The 12,715-nt window shown below is 51.6% G+C and overlaps 2 protein-coding genes and 1 pseudogene across 15 annotated transcripts in view; 2 read left to right on the top strand and 1 right to left on the bottom strand.

Moving 5' to 3' along the window:
- Nucleotides 1-2,085: 2,085 nt before the first annotated feature.
- HIGD2A (HIG1 hypoxia inducible domain family member 2A) lies at nt 2,086-3,053 on the bottom strand. Its single transcript, XM_084886762.1, has 2 exons — nt 2,830-3,053; nt 2,086-2,485 (listed from the first exon to the last, which is right to left on the bottom strand). The coding sequence occupies exons 1-2, from the start codon at nt 2,981-2,983 to the stop codon at nt 2,313-2,315; spliced, it is 327 nt and encodes a 108-aa protein (XP_084742888.1). The 5' UTR covers nt 2,984-3,053; the 3' UTR covers nt 2,086-2,312.
- A 139-nt stretch (nt 3,054-3,192) lies between these two features.
- TRRAP (transformation/transcription domain associated protein) overlaps nt 3,193-12,715 on the top strand; it is a 109,601-nt gene continuing 100,078 nt past the window's right edge. For 9 of the 13 annotated variants that reach the window (XM_084886534.1, XM_084886529.1, XM_084886528.1 and 6 more), the window contains exon 1: nt 10,111-10,296. The gene's annotated coding sequence lies outside the window, so the exon portion shown is untranslated. Of the gene's footprint in view, nt 3,466-10,110; nt 10,297-10,406; nt 10,648-10,723; nt 10,741-12,715 lie in introns of those variants that run through there. The other 4 variants (XM_084886532.1, XM_084886531.1, XM_084886530.1 and 1 more) reach the window with 4 other exon arrangements.
- LOC311622666 (large ribosomal subunit protein eL19-like) lies at nt 7,246-7,815 on the top strand (annotated as a pseudogene). The gene has a single exon. The product of its transcript is annotated as a large ribosomal subunit protein eL19-like (transcript).

Raw genomic sequence — 12,715 nt, 5'->3', positions numbered from 1 at the left:
ACCTTCCTCCTGTTCAGCAAAGGCTGAAAACTGGTTACATTCAAAACTTTGGGACCTGCACAGTGTTCTAAAAGAGTTAATTGCCAGCTCTATTAGTTTCCTAGAACTGTCACAACAGAGTCTGTCTTCACATATCAGAGACTGTCTCTCTTCCGGAGGCCAGGAATCTGACTCAGTGTCAGCAGGGCCACGGGCCCTCCGACAGCATGAGGGAACGATGTGTTTCAGCATTTCTTCCGGCTTCTCTGCCTCAGGTGCTCCTTGGCCTGTAGATGCACCAGTATAATCCCAGGTCCATCTGCACGTGGCCCGTCCTCCGTGTCTTTTCCACACTTCCCCTTTTTATAAGGACACCAGTCACATGGATTAGGGCCCACCCTAGCCTCATTTGAATTTGATTACCCCTGTAAAGACCCTATTTCCAAATAAGGACACATGTGAAGTGCTGGGGTTAGGACTTCAGTGTATCTTTTTTGAGAAATTAGTTTATTTATTTATTCTTTGGTAAATCCTCACCAAGGATATTGTTCCATTGATTTTTAGAAAGTGGGAGGGAGAGAACATACATCGAAGTGAGAGAAGCACATCAATTGGTGCTTCCCACACACACCCCCCGGCAGGGATGAGCCTGCAACCAAGGTACAAGCCCTTGACCCTCCAGTCCACCAGCTGATATTCTATCCACTGAGCCAAACCGCTAGGGCTCAATGGATCTTTTTGGAGAGATACAATAATGCCTGCAGTTACAAAAAAAAAAAAAAAGTGACCACCCCCTTAGGAGTGCCATCTTCCTCATCAATCTGTCTGTTCCTTGGACCTTGAGGCCCAGGGACACCACAATGGGCTGAGAGGCCATCGTGGGGCAAGCGGATTAGCTGGCCCTGGTCACTCGCCTCCGATTAGAAATCAAGGCTGTGCTGGGGCTCGAGAAATGGCTGTCTTCCCTTTCCCGTACCTGGCAGCCTGCAGCTGGTGCTGAAGCTGACGGAGCACACGAAAGAAACCCGGGTCGGAGTGCACACGTCAGAGCTGACTACAGCCAGGAGCACCGGCGTGAGGTGCAGGTGAAAGCAGGAGTCAGGGCGCTGCCTCTCTTCTCTTTGCTCCGGGCCCAGAGATCCCTTCCTCCTTAACTCGGGCACTGGGCATGCGCAGGCGGGGTCATAGCAACGACCACCGGCTCCAGCTTCCTTCCCACCAGCCAGGCTGCTCTCCGCAGCCGCCTGCTCTGTTAGATGCTGCAGGCACCTCGCCAGGGGGTCCAGGTGAGCGGAGTCCCAGGGGCTCTCAGGGGTGGGAGTGGGCGAGGAGCAGGAGCAGTGGAGGGCCGAAGCCCCTGCCCCCGCCAGCACCATGAAAAGTCTCATCGGAGGAAAGGATTTTTAAAAAATTTTTTTATTTTCATTATTTTTTTAAAATATATTTTTTATTGATTTTTTACAGAGAGGAAGAGAGAGGGATAGAGTTAGAAACATTGATGAGAATCATCCATCAGGTGCCTCTTGCACACCTCCTACTGGGGATGTGCCCGCAACTAAGGTACATGCCCTTGACTGGAATCGAACCCGGGACCTTTCAGTCCGCAGACCGACGCTCTATCCACTGAGCCAAACTGGTTTCGGCTATTTTTATTTTTATTTTTAATTTAATATATTTTTATTGATTTCAGAGAGGAAGGGAGAGAGCGATAGAAACATCAATGATGAGAGAGAACCATTGATCAGCTGCCTCCTGCACACCCCACACTGGGGATTGAGCCCCCAACCTGGGCATGTGCCCTCACCAGGAATCAAACCATGACCTCCTGGGTCAAAGGTTGACTCAGCCTAACCACTGAGCCACACCAGCCGGGCTGGCTCTGTTTTCTTTTTGAGTAGGTCCTGGTGCCTGAGTTCCACAGATACCCACGGAGAGCAGGATTTTCTACCGAAAAGTTGGGAAATTGTTGGAAAGATTCCCCATCCCCTCTCCTCCAAATATTACCACTTTCCGGAATCTCTACTTTTCTAAGGGCCGCTGCAGTCTGTCGTTTTTTTTTGCCTCCTAAAAATTTTGAGGGTGAGATTGAGAATGAATTCGTGAAACTACAAGGGAATTAGAGTTTATTAAGTAGGAAGTGGAGAAAGAGCGGCAGAAACAGAAGGATGCAATACCCACACCGGACCGAACCAGAGAGTCCAGCAACAAACATCAATTGGCCGCTTCCTCCCCACGGACGCGGGGGCCGGTGGGGGAGAAGAGGGAATGAGTTCGGCGGCAGGGCCGTTGGCTGCTCCTGCGGCTGGGAATGATCTCCGCGGGGCTCTCCGGGCTCAGGGTCCAGACTTAGCCTTCAGCGCCGACATCGCCAGGCCCACCAGGATGGCTGCCACCGTGAAGCCCTGGGCGGCGATCCGGGTGCGCATCATGAGCTGGGAGCGCTGGCTCTGCCCCCGGTGGAAGCAGTAGAGGCCGTAGGTGAGGGCGGCCGCCGTGCCCAGGCAGCCTGAGGAGGGTACAGAGCAGGTGGGGGTGGCAGGCCCGGCCCCAGCGGCCCCTCCCCGCTTTGGACTTTCTTTCTCCTGAGTTGAGGTTTTCAGGGTAGGGTGGGGTGGGGTGGGGGATCGGAAGGGGAGAGGCTGGAGGGATTGGCCCCAGCAGGGTCCCCGAAGTTACAGAGTCCGCCCCCTCGACTCCCGCCCGGCTCCAGCGCCAATCAGGTTCATCACCGCCCGGCCTTTCCGCCACCTCTCCGGTCCCTTCTCATTCCGATGTCCCCGGACCTTCACTATTTCATTTCCCCCGAGAGCTCCGTCCTCTCCATCTTTAGTTCCTACTGTGCCCGCTTACCTATGGGGACCATTGGGTTCTCGCGAGTCTTGCGAATGAACTTTTCCTTGAAGCCTTCCGGATTGCTAAAGACAGTGGGACTAAAACCCTCAATAACGGGGGGCTGCGATGGTTCAAAGGGTGCCTGCGGAGCCATGGGGCCAGGATTCGCCATGTCTGGGGTAACCGCAGCTGGAGAAAATGGGGACACTAGACTCCGCCTCCTGATGAAGTCATGAAAGGGGGCGGAGAAAAGGACTTTCCTGAGCGTTGTACGCAGGCGTACCCGCTCATTGCATTCTGGGAGTCGTAGTACTCAGCATGGCATCGCTCTTGGGGAGGACTACATTTCCCAGAAAGCCCGCGAAGCCCTGCGCGTGCCCGCCGGAAGGAGTCCGCTACGAGAGGTGCTGAAAGCGAAGGCGCGGAGTCTGAGTTGCAGGCACGGTGGACAGCGGAATGCTCCAAGGCGGAGAGGAAGACCCGAAGGCAGAAGTTCGGTTACAATGGTAACCGGAGCGTCTTAACCGGAATGCTAAACGAATGGCAGCGCCTCGAATCGGGTGGTGAGGCAGCCGGGTGTTAGGAAACGGGGCCTGCCCTTGACCCAGACTTCCTGGACCGGAGAACTGGAGCCTGGATTTATGGCAAGGAGGGGTATGTTACTACAGATGGAACTGCATGGAATCAAAACGTCTTCCTTCCTCCCTCTCTTTTCCCACTCCCTCTTCTCTTCTTTCCCTTCCCTCCCTCTCTTCTTCCCCCTCCCTCCCTCTCTTCTTCGCCTCCATCCCTCTTCTACGCTTCCCTCCTTTTTTTTTTTTTTTTTTTTTAAAAAATATATTTTATTGATTTTTTTTACAGAGAGGAGAGAGGGATAGAGAGCTAGAAATGTCGATGAGAGAAACATCGACCAGCTGCCTCTTGCACACCTCCTACCGGGGATGTGCCCGCAACCAATGCCCTTAATCGGAATCGAACCTGGGACCTTTCAGTCCGCAGACCTACGCTCTTCCACTGAGCCAAACCGGTTTCAGCGCTTCCCTTCTTTCTTACTCCCTCTCTGGGGAAAGGAGGCTTCAATTTGTGTTATTCTGGGGCTCTAGGAAAAGCAAGAAACTGCTGGTTTCAGAGTGGGTGGTTTCTTTGAATATATTGTATATATAATAAAATGAAGGTATTTTACTTCTCTGATGGTTTTGTATTTTCCCCTCCCAAGCAGAGGGTGGGGGTGGGGGTGGGCACTGGGCATTTTCTTAGTCTTGATAGTTTGCCCTCAGCTAAACAAAAATCCTCTTATTCCTGTTTTATTTCTAGAAGTCATTGCTGTTGGAAAGAGGAGCTTAGTGTTCTTACATAGATCCTTTCACATAAAACCCAAAGAGGTCTGTAGTTTTATCTTCATCTTAAGATAAGAACAGCCTTGAGAAGTGTTAATGGGGGGTTTTGTAGTCAAGTCTTTCCAACAAGTAAGCCTAGGCTTTCACTTAATGTCTGTCCCATTGGTTTCTGAAGGCAGCTCATCCATTCCCCACCATCAGGACATTAGGCTGGAAACTGGTCTGTCCCAGAAAGCCCTCCCTCCCCTATTGGACTCTCCCTGCTTAGACTTCGGCACTGCCTGGCCCTTACGCACTGCCAGCACAGCCTTCAGGATGTAGTCTGCAGCCGAGCTCCTGAGGGAGGGCCTTTGCTTTTGGCCTTGTAATTTTTATCCTTCAGAGCATCCCAAATTCAGGCCTTTTACGAGGCTGTCCCCTTACCTTGTTGATTTGCTCAGTTCAGATGCCAGTTTTAGGAAGCTTTCCTTACCATATTTCCTGTTCCCAGGCTGTGGAAGGGGCTTGTGGTTCCAATGCCCCAGACTTCCTGTTAACAATCCTGTTACAGCCATAACTGCCTTTTAATCTGGTTGACATCTCCTGATGTGGGGATTGAGAAAATGAAAGAAAGAGACAGGCATGAGTGCAGGGACCTTGCCTAGAAATCTTGAGCCTGGCCCAAGGCAGGTGCTGGGGGAATGAGTGTAGAATGACTGACGGCGTGGCCTTTTGGGCAGACAGAGTTCTGAGATTAAAAATATTTTTTTTAAATATATATTTTATTGTTTTTTTTACAGAGAAGAAGGGAAAGGGATAGAGAGTTAGAAACATCAATGAGAGAGAAACATTGATCAGCTGCCTCCTGCACACCCCCTACTGGGGATGTGCCTGCAACCAAGGTACATGCCCTTGACTGGAATTGAACCTGGGACCTTTCAGTCCACAGGCTGACACTATCCACTGAGCCAAACCGGTCAGGGCTCTAAGATTTTTATTGGCACCTCTTTGCAGAGGACCTGAAGGCTGTGTCTGATTGACTTCAGTCCCTCACCAGTCCTTACAAATGGTTCCACTGCATCAGCGTAAGCTGGTTTTGTTGGTTTAATTGCAACCAAAAGTGAAGACTCATTAGAGCAATTCCCAAGGCTGTAGCTCCATAGAATATAACAGTCATCATGGGCCAAAAGAGTCCTGCCATCAAACATGCTAAAGATATGGTGGATTCTTTCATCACCACTTTTCCACTTGTGCACATTAGCACATGGAAGTTTTTGAAAGCTGTAAATATTTCTCTCTTTTCTGTGGCCATTACGGCTAGAGAGCGGTCTGGTTCCTGAGTAGGGACTTCTCGGGATTGAGAAAATGAAAGAAAGAGACAGACACAGAGATAGAAGGGAAGAGTTGGGGCTGGGTGGGAAAGCTGTCCTCAGATGGAGAGACAGTGACCCAGAGCCTCTACAGCTCATTTATTTTTACTGCAGAATACCAGGAAGTTTTACTAAAGCCCAAGACAAAGGAGATTATGAGCATTCCTGTGGCTTCTTTGTAATTATTACTTCTGGGTGGGCCTGGATAATCCGATAGTCGTGTTTGTTCCTGGTGCTTGGCTGGATTTAGATAATGAAACCCACCTCCTGGCGCCTGAGCTGAAGGTCAGGCTGACAACACACATGCCTCTGGCAAGGTGTATTTCCAGGAAGTTGCTTGACACTGGACTCAGCTGACAATACTTTTTTTTTTTTTTTTTTTTTAACATATATATATTTTTTAATATATTTTATTGATTTTGTGCAGAGAGGAAGGGAGACAGATACAGAGTTAGAAACATTGATGAGAGAGAGTCATCGATCAGCTGCCTCTTGCACACCCCCTACTGGGGATATGCCCGCAACCAAGGTACATGCCCTTGACCGGAATCGAACCCGGGACCCTTCAGTCCCCAAGCCGACGCTCTATCCATTGAGCCAAACCGGTTTCGGCTCAGCTGACAATACTTAAAGAAATGCTCTTGTGCCTTCCCAGGCGCGCTCTCTACAGAAAGACTGGCTTTGAAGATCCCTTTCAACTGAGTTTTCTGAGTGTTTCACCACAATCCTTTTCTGGAGAACACACAAGGTTCACAGAACATTGAGGCAACTTCAGTTATACTGTTAGTAATTGCTGAGATACCACATTCGTTCCTCCACGGCCAGTAGGTGCCAGGAGCTCCAGGTGAGGAACTTTTGATGGAGAGGTAAAGATCAGAGAGCGTGAGGGTGGGGCAGGGGTGGAGGTACAGGAGGAAACTTTAGGGTGGCCAGGGAAGACCTCTCTGAGGAGGCGAGGCCTCACTCAGTCCTAAAGGATGAGCAACAGGTCTGGGGGAAGAGCATTCCTGGAAGAGGTGACAAATGAGGAGGCCCTAAGGCAGAGCCAAGCCAGCTTCCTCCTATGCCAAGGTTATTCCTGGGGCCCAGGTCAGAGGGCACAGGGCTGGGGACCTCTGGATAAAGTACCCCAGAGTAGGCTGACAAAGCAGCCTTTCTCAGTGGCAGCAGAGCATCACTAGTTCAGGGGAAAGGCAGGCAGCTCTGAGACCTGGTCTGCCTCCACCTGCAGAGCATCTGAGGGGGAAACCCAGCCACAGAGCGGCGGAAAGTGGCCCAGCTCTGTGACTTCAACCCCAAGAGCAGCAAACAGCGCAAAGACATGTCCCGCCTGCCTTCTGTGTTCATGTCTCTGAGGCAGACACTGTTGTCCCTCTGGGACCTAGAGGTGACCAGACGTCCCGCTTTTGGTGGGACAGCCATGATTTTTAACAATTTGTCCCGCGTTCTGAGGCGTTTTAAAAAAGTCCTGATTTTTGGAAAGAAAACGCCGCGGGACGCGGGACGAATTGTTAGAAGTCGGGACGTCTGGTCACCTTACTCTAGGTGCCTGCCACCACCATGGCCACAGAGCATGGGCAGGGTCAGGAGAGGAGGAGCAGCTGCTTCGGGCAGGAGAGTGGAAAGTAGTTAGTTACCTACAAGTAAGTACCCGTAAGACTCAGCTGATTTCTCAACACTAACTTTGCAAGTCAAAATGGAGTGGCAAGAAGTATTCCAGTGGCTTTTTTGCTGCTGTGGCAACAGCCATGGGTATGGTCAGGCTTCAAAAGAGGCTTGTCTCCAGTGTCCTCTGCTGTGGCTAAAAGGTCTGGCTGTACCCCAAGGAGACCAATGAAACAGCCAATGCCTCCCCTCAGTAGGTTCAGAAGGTGATCAAAGATAGGCCGATTATCTGGAAGCCTGTGGCTGTCCATTCCCGGGCTCGATGCCAGAAAAATACCTTGGCCTGCAGGAAGCGCAGGCACATGAGCATAAGTAAGCAAAAGGGTATTGCCGGTATTTAAATGGCTGAGAAAGTAACCTGGCTGAGGAGGATGAGAATTCCTTGCGGGCTACTCAGAAGATACTATGAATCTAAGAAGATTGACTGTTACCTGTACCTGAAAGTGAAGGGTAGCATTCAAAAACAAGCGGCTCTTAGGGAATACATCCACAAGCTGAAGGCAGACAAAGCTTGCAGGAAGCTTCTGGCTGACAAGGCTGAGGCCCACAGGTCGAAAGCCAAGGAAGCTTGCTAGTGCCGTGAAGAGCAGCTCCAGGCCAAGGAGGAGAAATCAAGACTGTCCAAGGAGCCTGAGCCCACTGCCTTCATTTAGAACTGAAGGTCAGATAAAGAGCTTCCCAGATAAGAAAAAGTTAGAGGAGTTCATCTCCACCAAACCTGTATTACACGAAATGTTGAAGAAGGCAAAAAAAGATAAAAAATTATGAACAATAAAATGGCAATAAATACATATCTATCAACAATTGAATCTAAAAATCAGCCGGGACCGGTTTGGCTCAATGGATAGAGCGTCAGTCGAAGGGCCCCGGGTTCGATTCCGGTCAAGGGCATGTACCTTGGTTGTGGGCATATCCCCAGTAGGGGGTGTGCAAGAGGCAGCTGATCGATGACTCTCATTGATGTTTCGAACTCTCTATCTCCCTTCCACTCTGTACAAAAATCAATAAAATATATTTAAAAAAAAACAAAAACAAAAAAACAATTGAATCTAAAAATCAAACAATGAAGCAGAACAGAAACAACATAGAACATTTTTTTAAAAATATATTTTATTGATTTTTTACAGAGAGGAAGGGAGAGGGAGAGAGAGCTAGAAATATCGATGAGAGAGAATCATCGATCAGCTGCCTCTTGCACAACCCCTACTGGGGATGTGCCCACAACCAAGGTACATGCCCTTAACCGGAATCGAACCTGGGACCTTTCAGTCTGCAGGATGAAGCTATCCACTGAGCCAAACCGGTTTTGGCCAACATAGAACATTTTTAAAAAATATATTTTTTGTTGATTTCAGAGAGGAAGGGAGATAAATTTTTATTGACTTTAGAGAGAGATAGAAACATGGATGAGAGAGAATCATTGATTGGCTATCCTACTGGGGATTGTGCCTGCAACCTAAGCAGGTGTCCTTGACCAGAATCGAACCTGGGACCCTTCAGTCTGCAGAATGAAGCTATCCACTGAGCCAAACCAGCTAGGGCCAGAGAACATTTTGACCGTTGCCAGATGGGAGGGGTGTAAGGCAAATGGGTGAAAGATGTGAAGGGATTTAGAAGTACAAATTAGTTACAATATAGTCATGGGGAATTGAAGTACAGCCTGGGGAATATAGCCTAGAATTATGTTATTAGATGGGTATGAGATTTTCTGGGATGATCCCTTAATGGTCTTATAATGTCTAATCCATTGGGGTGTACACCTGAAAAGATTATAATACGTCCACTGTAATTGAAAAGTAAAAAATGATTAAAAAGTGACTCTCCCAGGGATATAATGTACAGCATAGGAAATATAGTCAATAATATTGTAATAGGTGTGTATGATTTAGATGGGTACTGATTGGGGTATCACTTCATAAGGTATATAAATATCTATCACTATCTTATATACCTGAAACATAAATTGTCAGCTGTAATTGAAAAATAGATTAAAAAAAAAGTGACCAATGAGCCAGAGATCTAGGGTGGGGCCTAGGTAGGAAAGGTTGGTCGCGGAAGGGTTCCAGGTGTTGACAAAGTCCGCTCCTTCTCAGGTCACTTTTCCTGCTCCGGCGAGGTTCTTCCCTCATCGCTGGTCCAGCCTTTGCCATTTCTCTGGTCCATTCCCTTTCTGGTCACCCCTGGCGTCACAGGTTCTCCCCTATTTAATTTTATCCCCCCCCCCCCCCATCACTGTTCTGCTGGTTTGCAGTTCCTACGCACCGAGTACCTATGGGCATTGAGGGTTTTCGCCTTAGATATTTTTCTTAAAGCTTTGAGCTGTCCTAGAGTGCTCTCTGCCAGGGCCTATCTCCAGCCCACGCCATCGCACCTGAGCATCAGGGCGGCTGTGCACCTACCTCCCCTCTCCCCCCAACATCATTGTTCTGGCCTGGACCAAGGCGCCTGCGGGAAGGGACAGAAAGCTGTCTGTCCTCTGAGCTCCGGCCTCGGGGTGATCCAGCAGCAAAACAAATGGGCGAGTCGCCACTTCGAGGCAGACCACCAGCACCTCCCTTTGCGTACTTGCAGGGTATCCGTCAGTCTTCGGCCTCCCACTTCCCCACGACCCTCCTTCCCCCGCCCTGCCCCGCCCCGGGCTAAGGAGGACCCTGTGAAGGCCGCCGGAGAGAAACCCCCCTGGCCTGCCACGTTCAGGTCGGGGCCGGGGGGCTCTTCCCGGACCAGACCGCCGCCCACCCCGGGAGCAGCGGCCGAGCGCCCCCGCGCCCTCCCGCGCCCTCCGGCGCCCGGCTCCCGCGGGGAGACAGGGCGGCTGGAGCCCCGCTAAGCAGCTCGGAGAGGCTGGCGGCCCCTCGCGCCGGGCCCCGCCCCCGGGGCGAGGTTTAAAGGGCCGGGCCCACCTGGCCCCGCCCCGCCCCAGGCCACACCCCCGCGGGGCGGCGCCGGCCCGCTCCTCCGCGGCGGGCGAAGCGGGTTTAAGCGGGGGCGGGACTGCGCGTCTCAGCTTCGCGTGTGGCCGCGGGTCCGCGCTGCAGAGCCTGGATTTCGCGTGTGGCCGCGGGTCCGGGCCGCGGGAGGCCGGCCGCGGAGATCGGGGTAAACGCGGGCGAGGAGCGGAGCGGCGCCGGGAGGTACGACGGGAGCGCCGCGATCCAGGCCGGGGGAGGGCCCTGCGGGAGGGAGGCCGGCCCGCCCCGGCCCCGGCCCAGCCCTCCCTCCCCTGCGGGAACCTCGCCGTCACCTGGCCGAGCCCGGCGCCGCGGGGGGCGGAGGTTCGTGGCGCGGAGGTTGGCCCTCGGCGCTTGCCGTAGCCCGGCCCGGGAGGCGGGCGCTCGGCGTCCGGGGCCGGTGACAAAAGGAGGGAAGCGGAGGGGCGTTTGAGCCCGGGAAGATCGAGCGTGGGACCGGGCGCCCCCGGCGGGCCTGCCCCTCCCGGCCTCCTCGCAGGCACCCGGCTCGCCCGCCGGGCTCGGAGAGCGGAGGTAGCGGGGAGGACAGCGCCCCCTCTGGCCCGGCGGCGCCGCCTCGGGGCCCGGCGGCGGGCGGCGGGAGGCGGGGCCGTTTGCCGAGTGCGGGTGCGGGCGCGGGCGGGCGGGGTCTTCCCACCTGGCGCCGGGCGCGGGGCCTCAGGCCCGGCACCCCGGCCTCTCGGGGCCCTCCGAGCCGCTCTCCCACAGACCTGCACCGGAGGGTCCCTCCCGGGCCGGAAAGCGGAGCCAGGCCTCTCCGGGCCCTGGGAAATGGAAGAGTTGGCGAATTGGATGAAAAAAAAGCGAGGAGGCGGGGGTGTGGGGTGGGGGTATCCAAGGCTTTAAGAAATAACCAGAAATTTCTTAGGCCGGGAGAGGCCGTGACCCTGAGACTTGGGTACCCGGGGATGGGGATGGGGCTGGGGGTGTGGGGCCTTGTGCATTTGGAGGAGGGAGGGTGACCTGAAAAAGGAAGCGGTGGTCTGGACATCATCTAGTCTAGTAGGATTGACAGCCTCCGTCCCAGTAGTCTCTTTGGGCCTTTCCCTGCCTGGAGGCAGAGGAGTGGGACCGGTGGGGCTGTGTTAGCAGGGGACAGCTGTGGTGTCCTCTGCCTAGGGGCGGTCTGGTGTTCTGGGGGAGTGGCCACAGGGGCTTTGTGGTGGCAAGGTGTCCCCATCGCTTGGGGCAGAAGTGTGTGTCTGTCAGGATAAAACTTTTCAAAGGCCTGCAGAAGAGTTATTGGTGTGTCTGTTGGAAGAAAAGTCAGGAAACTGCTCCTAAGGCAGAGTGAAATTCCGATATATACTACTAGGAGGATGGGTAAAAGCAATTTCCCAGGTTCTCTAGAGACTTTTAAAATAGAGCCTTAAGTTTCCCTCTGTTTCTCAGTGTGAAGTGGCACTTCTCAAAGTATTGGCAACAGCCTCTTTACTACTCACCGAGGTGTTTTTTTAGAGCATTTTTCCCCATTTATTAAATGAGCATTTAGAAATGTTTTTATTGATTTCAGAGAGAGGGAAGGAGAAGGAGAGAGTTAGAAACATCAATGATGAGAATCTTTGATCGGCTGCCTCTGCATTCCCCCTACTGAAGATCGAGCCTGCAACCCCTGTATGTGCTGGAATTCAGCTGTGACCTCCTGGTTCAAGGGTTGATGTTCAATCATTGAGCCACACTGGTCTAGCTAAATGAGCGTTTTTTGAGTGCCTACTGTGTGCCAGCTACAAACAGCTTCCAGCTTCCTGGACTCCTCACTGAAACACTGTCTGAACTGACTGTGGGTGATGCTTGGGAATCTACTTTTGATACCTGGTGATTTAATGTACACTGAAGTTTGAGAACAGGTCACCTAGGGCAGAAGCAGCCAGTCAGCTGACCAGATCCAGCCTGCTGCTTGTTTTTATATAGCCCATGAACTAAGAATGGCTTTTACATTGTTTTAAATGGTTGGGAAAAGTCAAAAGAAAAATAATGTTTCATGACACGTGAGAATTACATGAAATTAAATTTCAGTGTCCAGAAGTAAAATTGTGTTGGATCATAGCTGCTCTTGTTCATTTATATGGTGTCTATGGCCAAGTAGCTTAAATATTTACTATCTGGCTCTTTGTAGATAATATAAAATTTGCCGACCTCTTGTTTAGGGAAAGGAGGAAATATGGTAGAAAAAAGCATCTGGCTAGAAAAGCCTTGTTTAAAAATGAGTAGATAAAATGGGCTTAGTAAAGTTTATTTTATATTTAAAATTTTTTTTTCTAATCCTCACCAAGGACATTTTTTCATTGATTTTCAGTGGGGGTAGAGGGAGGGAGGAGGAGAGACAGGGGCAGAGGTGCAGAGAGAGAAATGTCGATGTGAGAGAGACACATCAATTGGTTGCCTCCCATACCCCAACCATGGGCCAGGGAGCGAGCCTGCAACTGAGGTACGTGCCCTTAACCAGAAGCCTTCCATCCACAAGCTGGCTCTAGCCCCTGAGCCAAACTGGATAGGGTGAAAATTTTATTTTTATAAAAACAGAGGGAATGGTGTATTCTGGATTAATGCAAAGCATTTAGATAAATTTGGGCATCTAAGT

This window comes from Pipistrellus hanaki (genome assembly GCF_964339955.1).
Source record: "Pipistrellus hanaki genome assembly, chromosome: 5".
NCBI lineage: Eukaryota > Metazoa > Chordata > Mammalia > Chiroptera > Vespertilionidae > Pipistrellus > Pipistrellus hanaki.
Note: the sequence above shows the minus strand (reverse complement) of the source record. Positions and strands in the feature narration are given on the sequence as shown.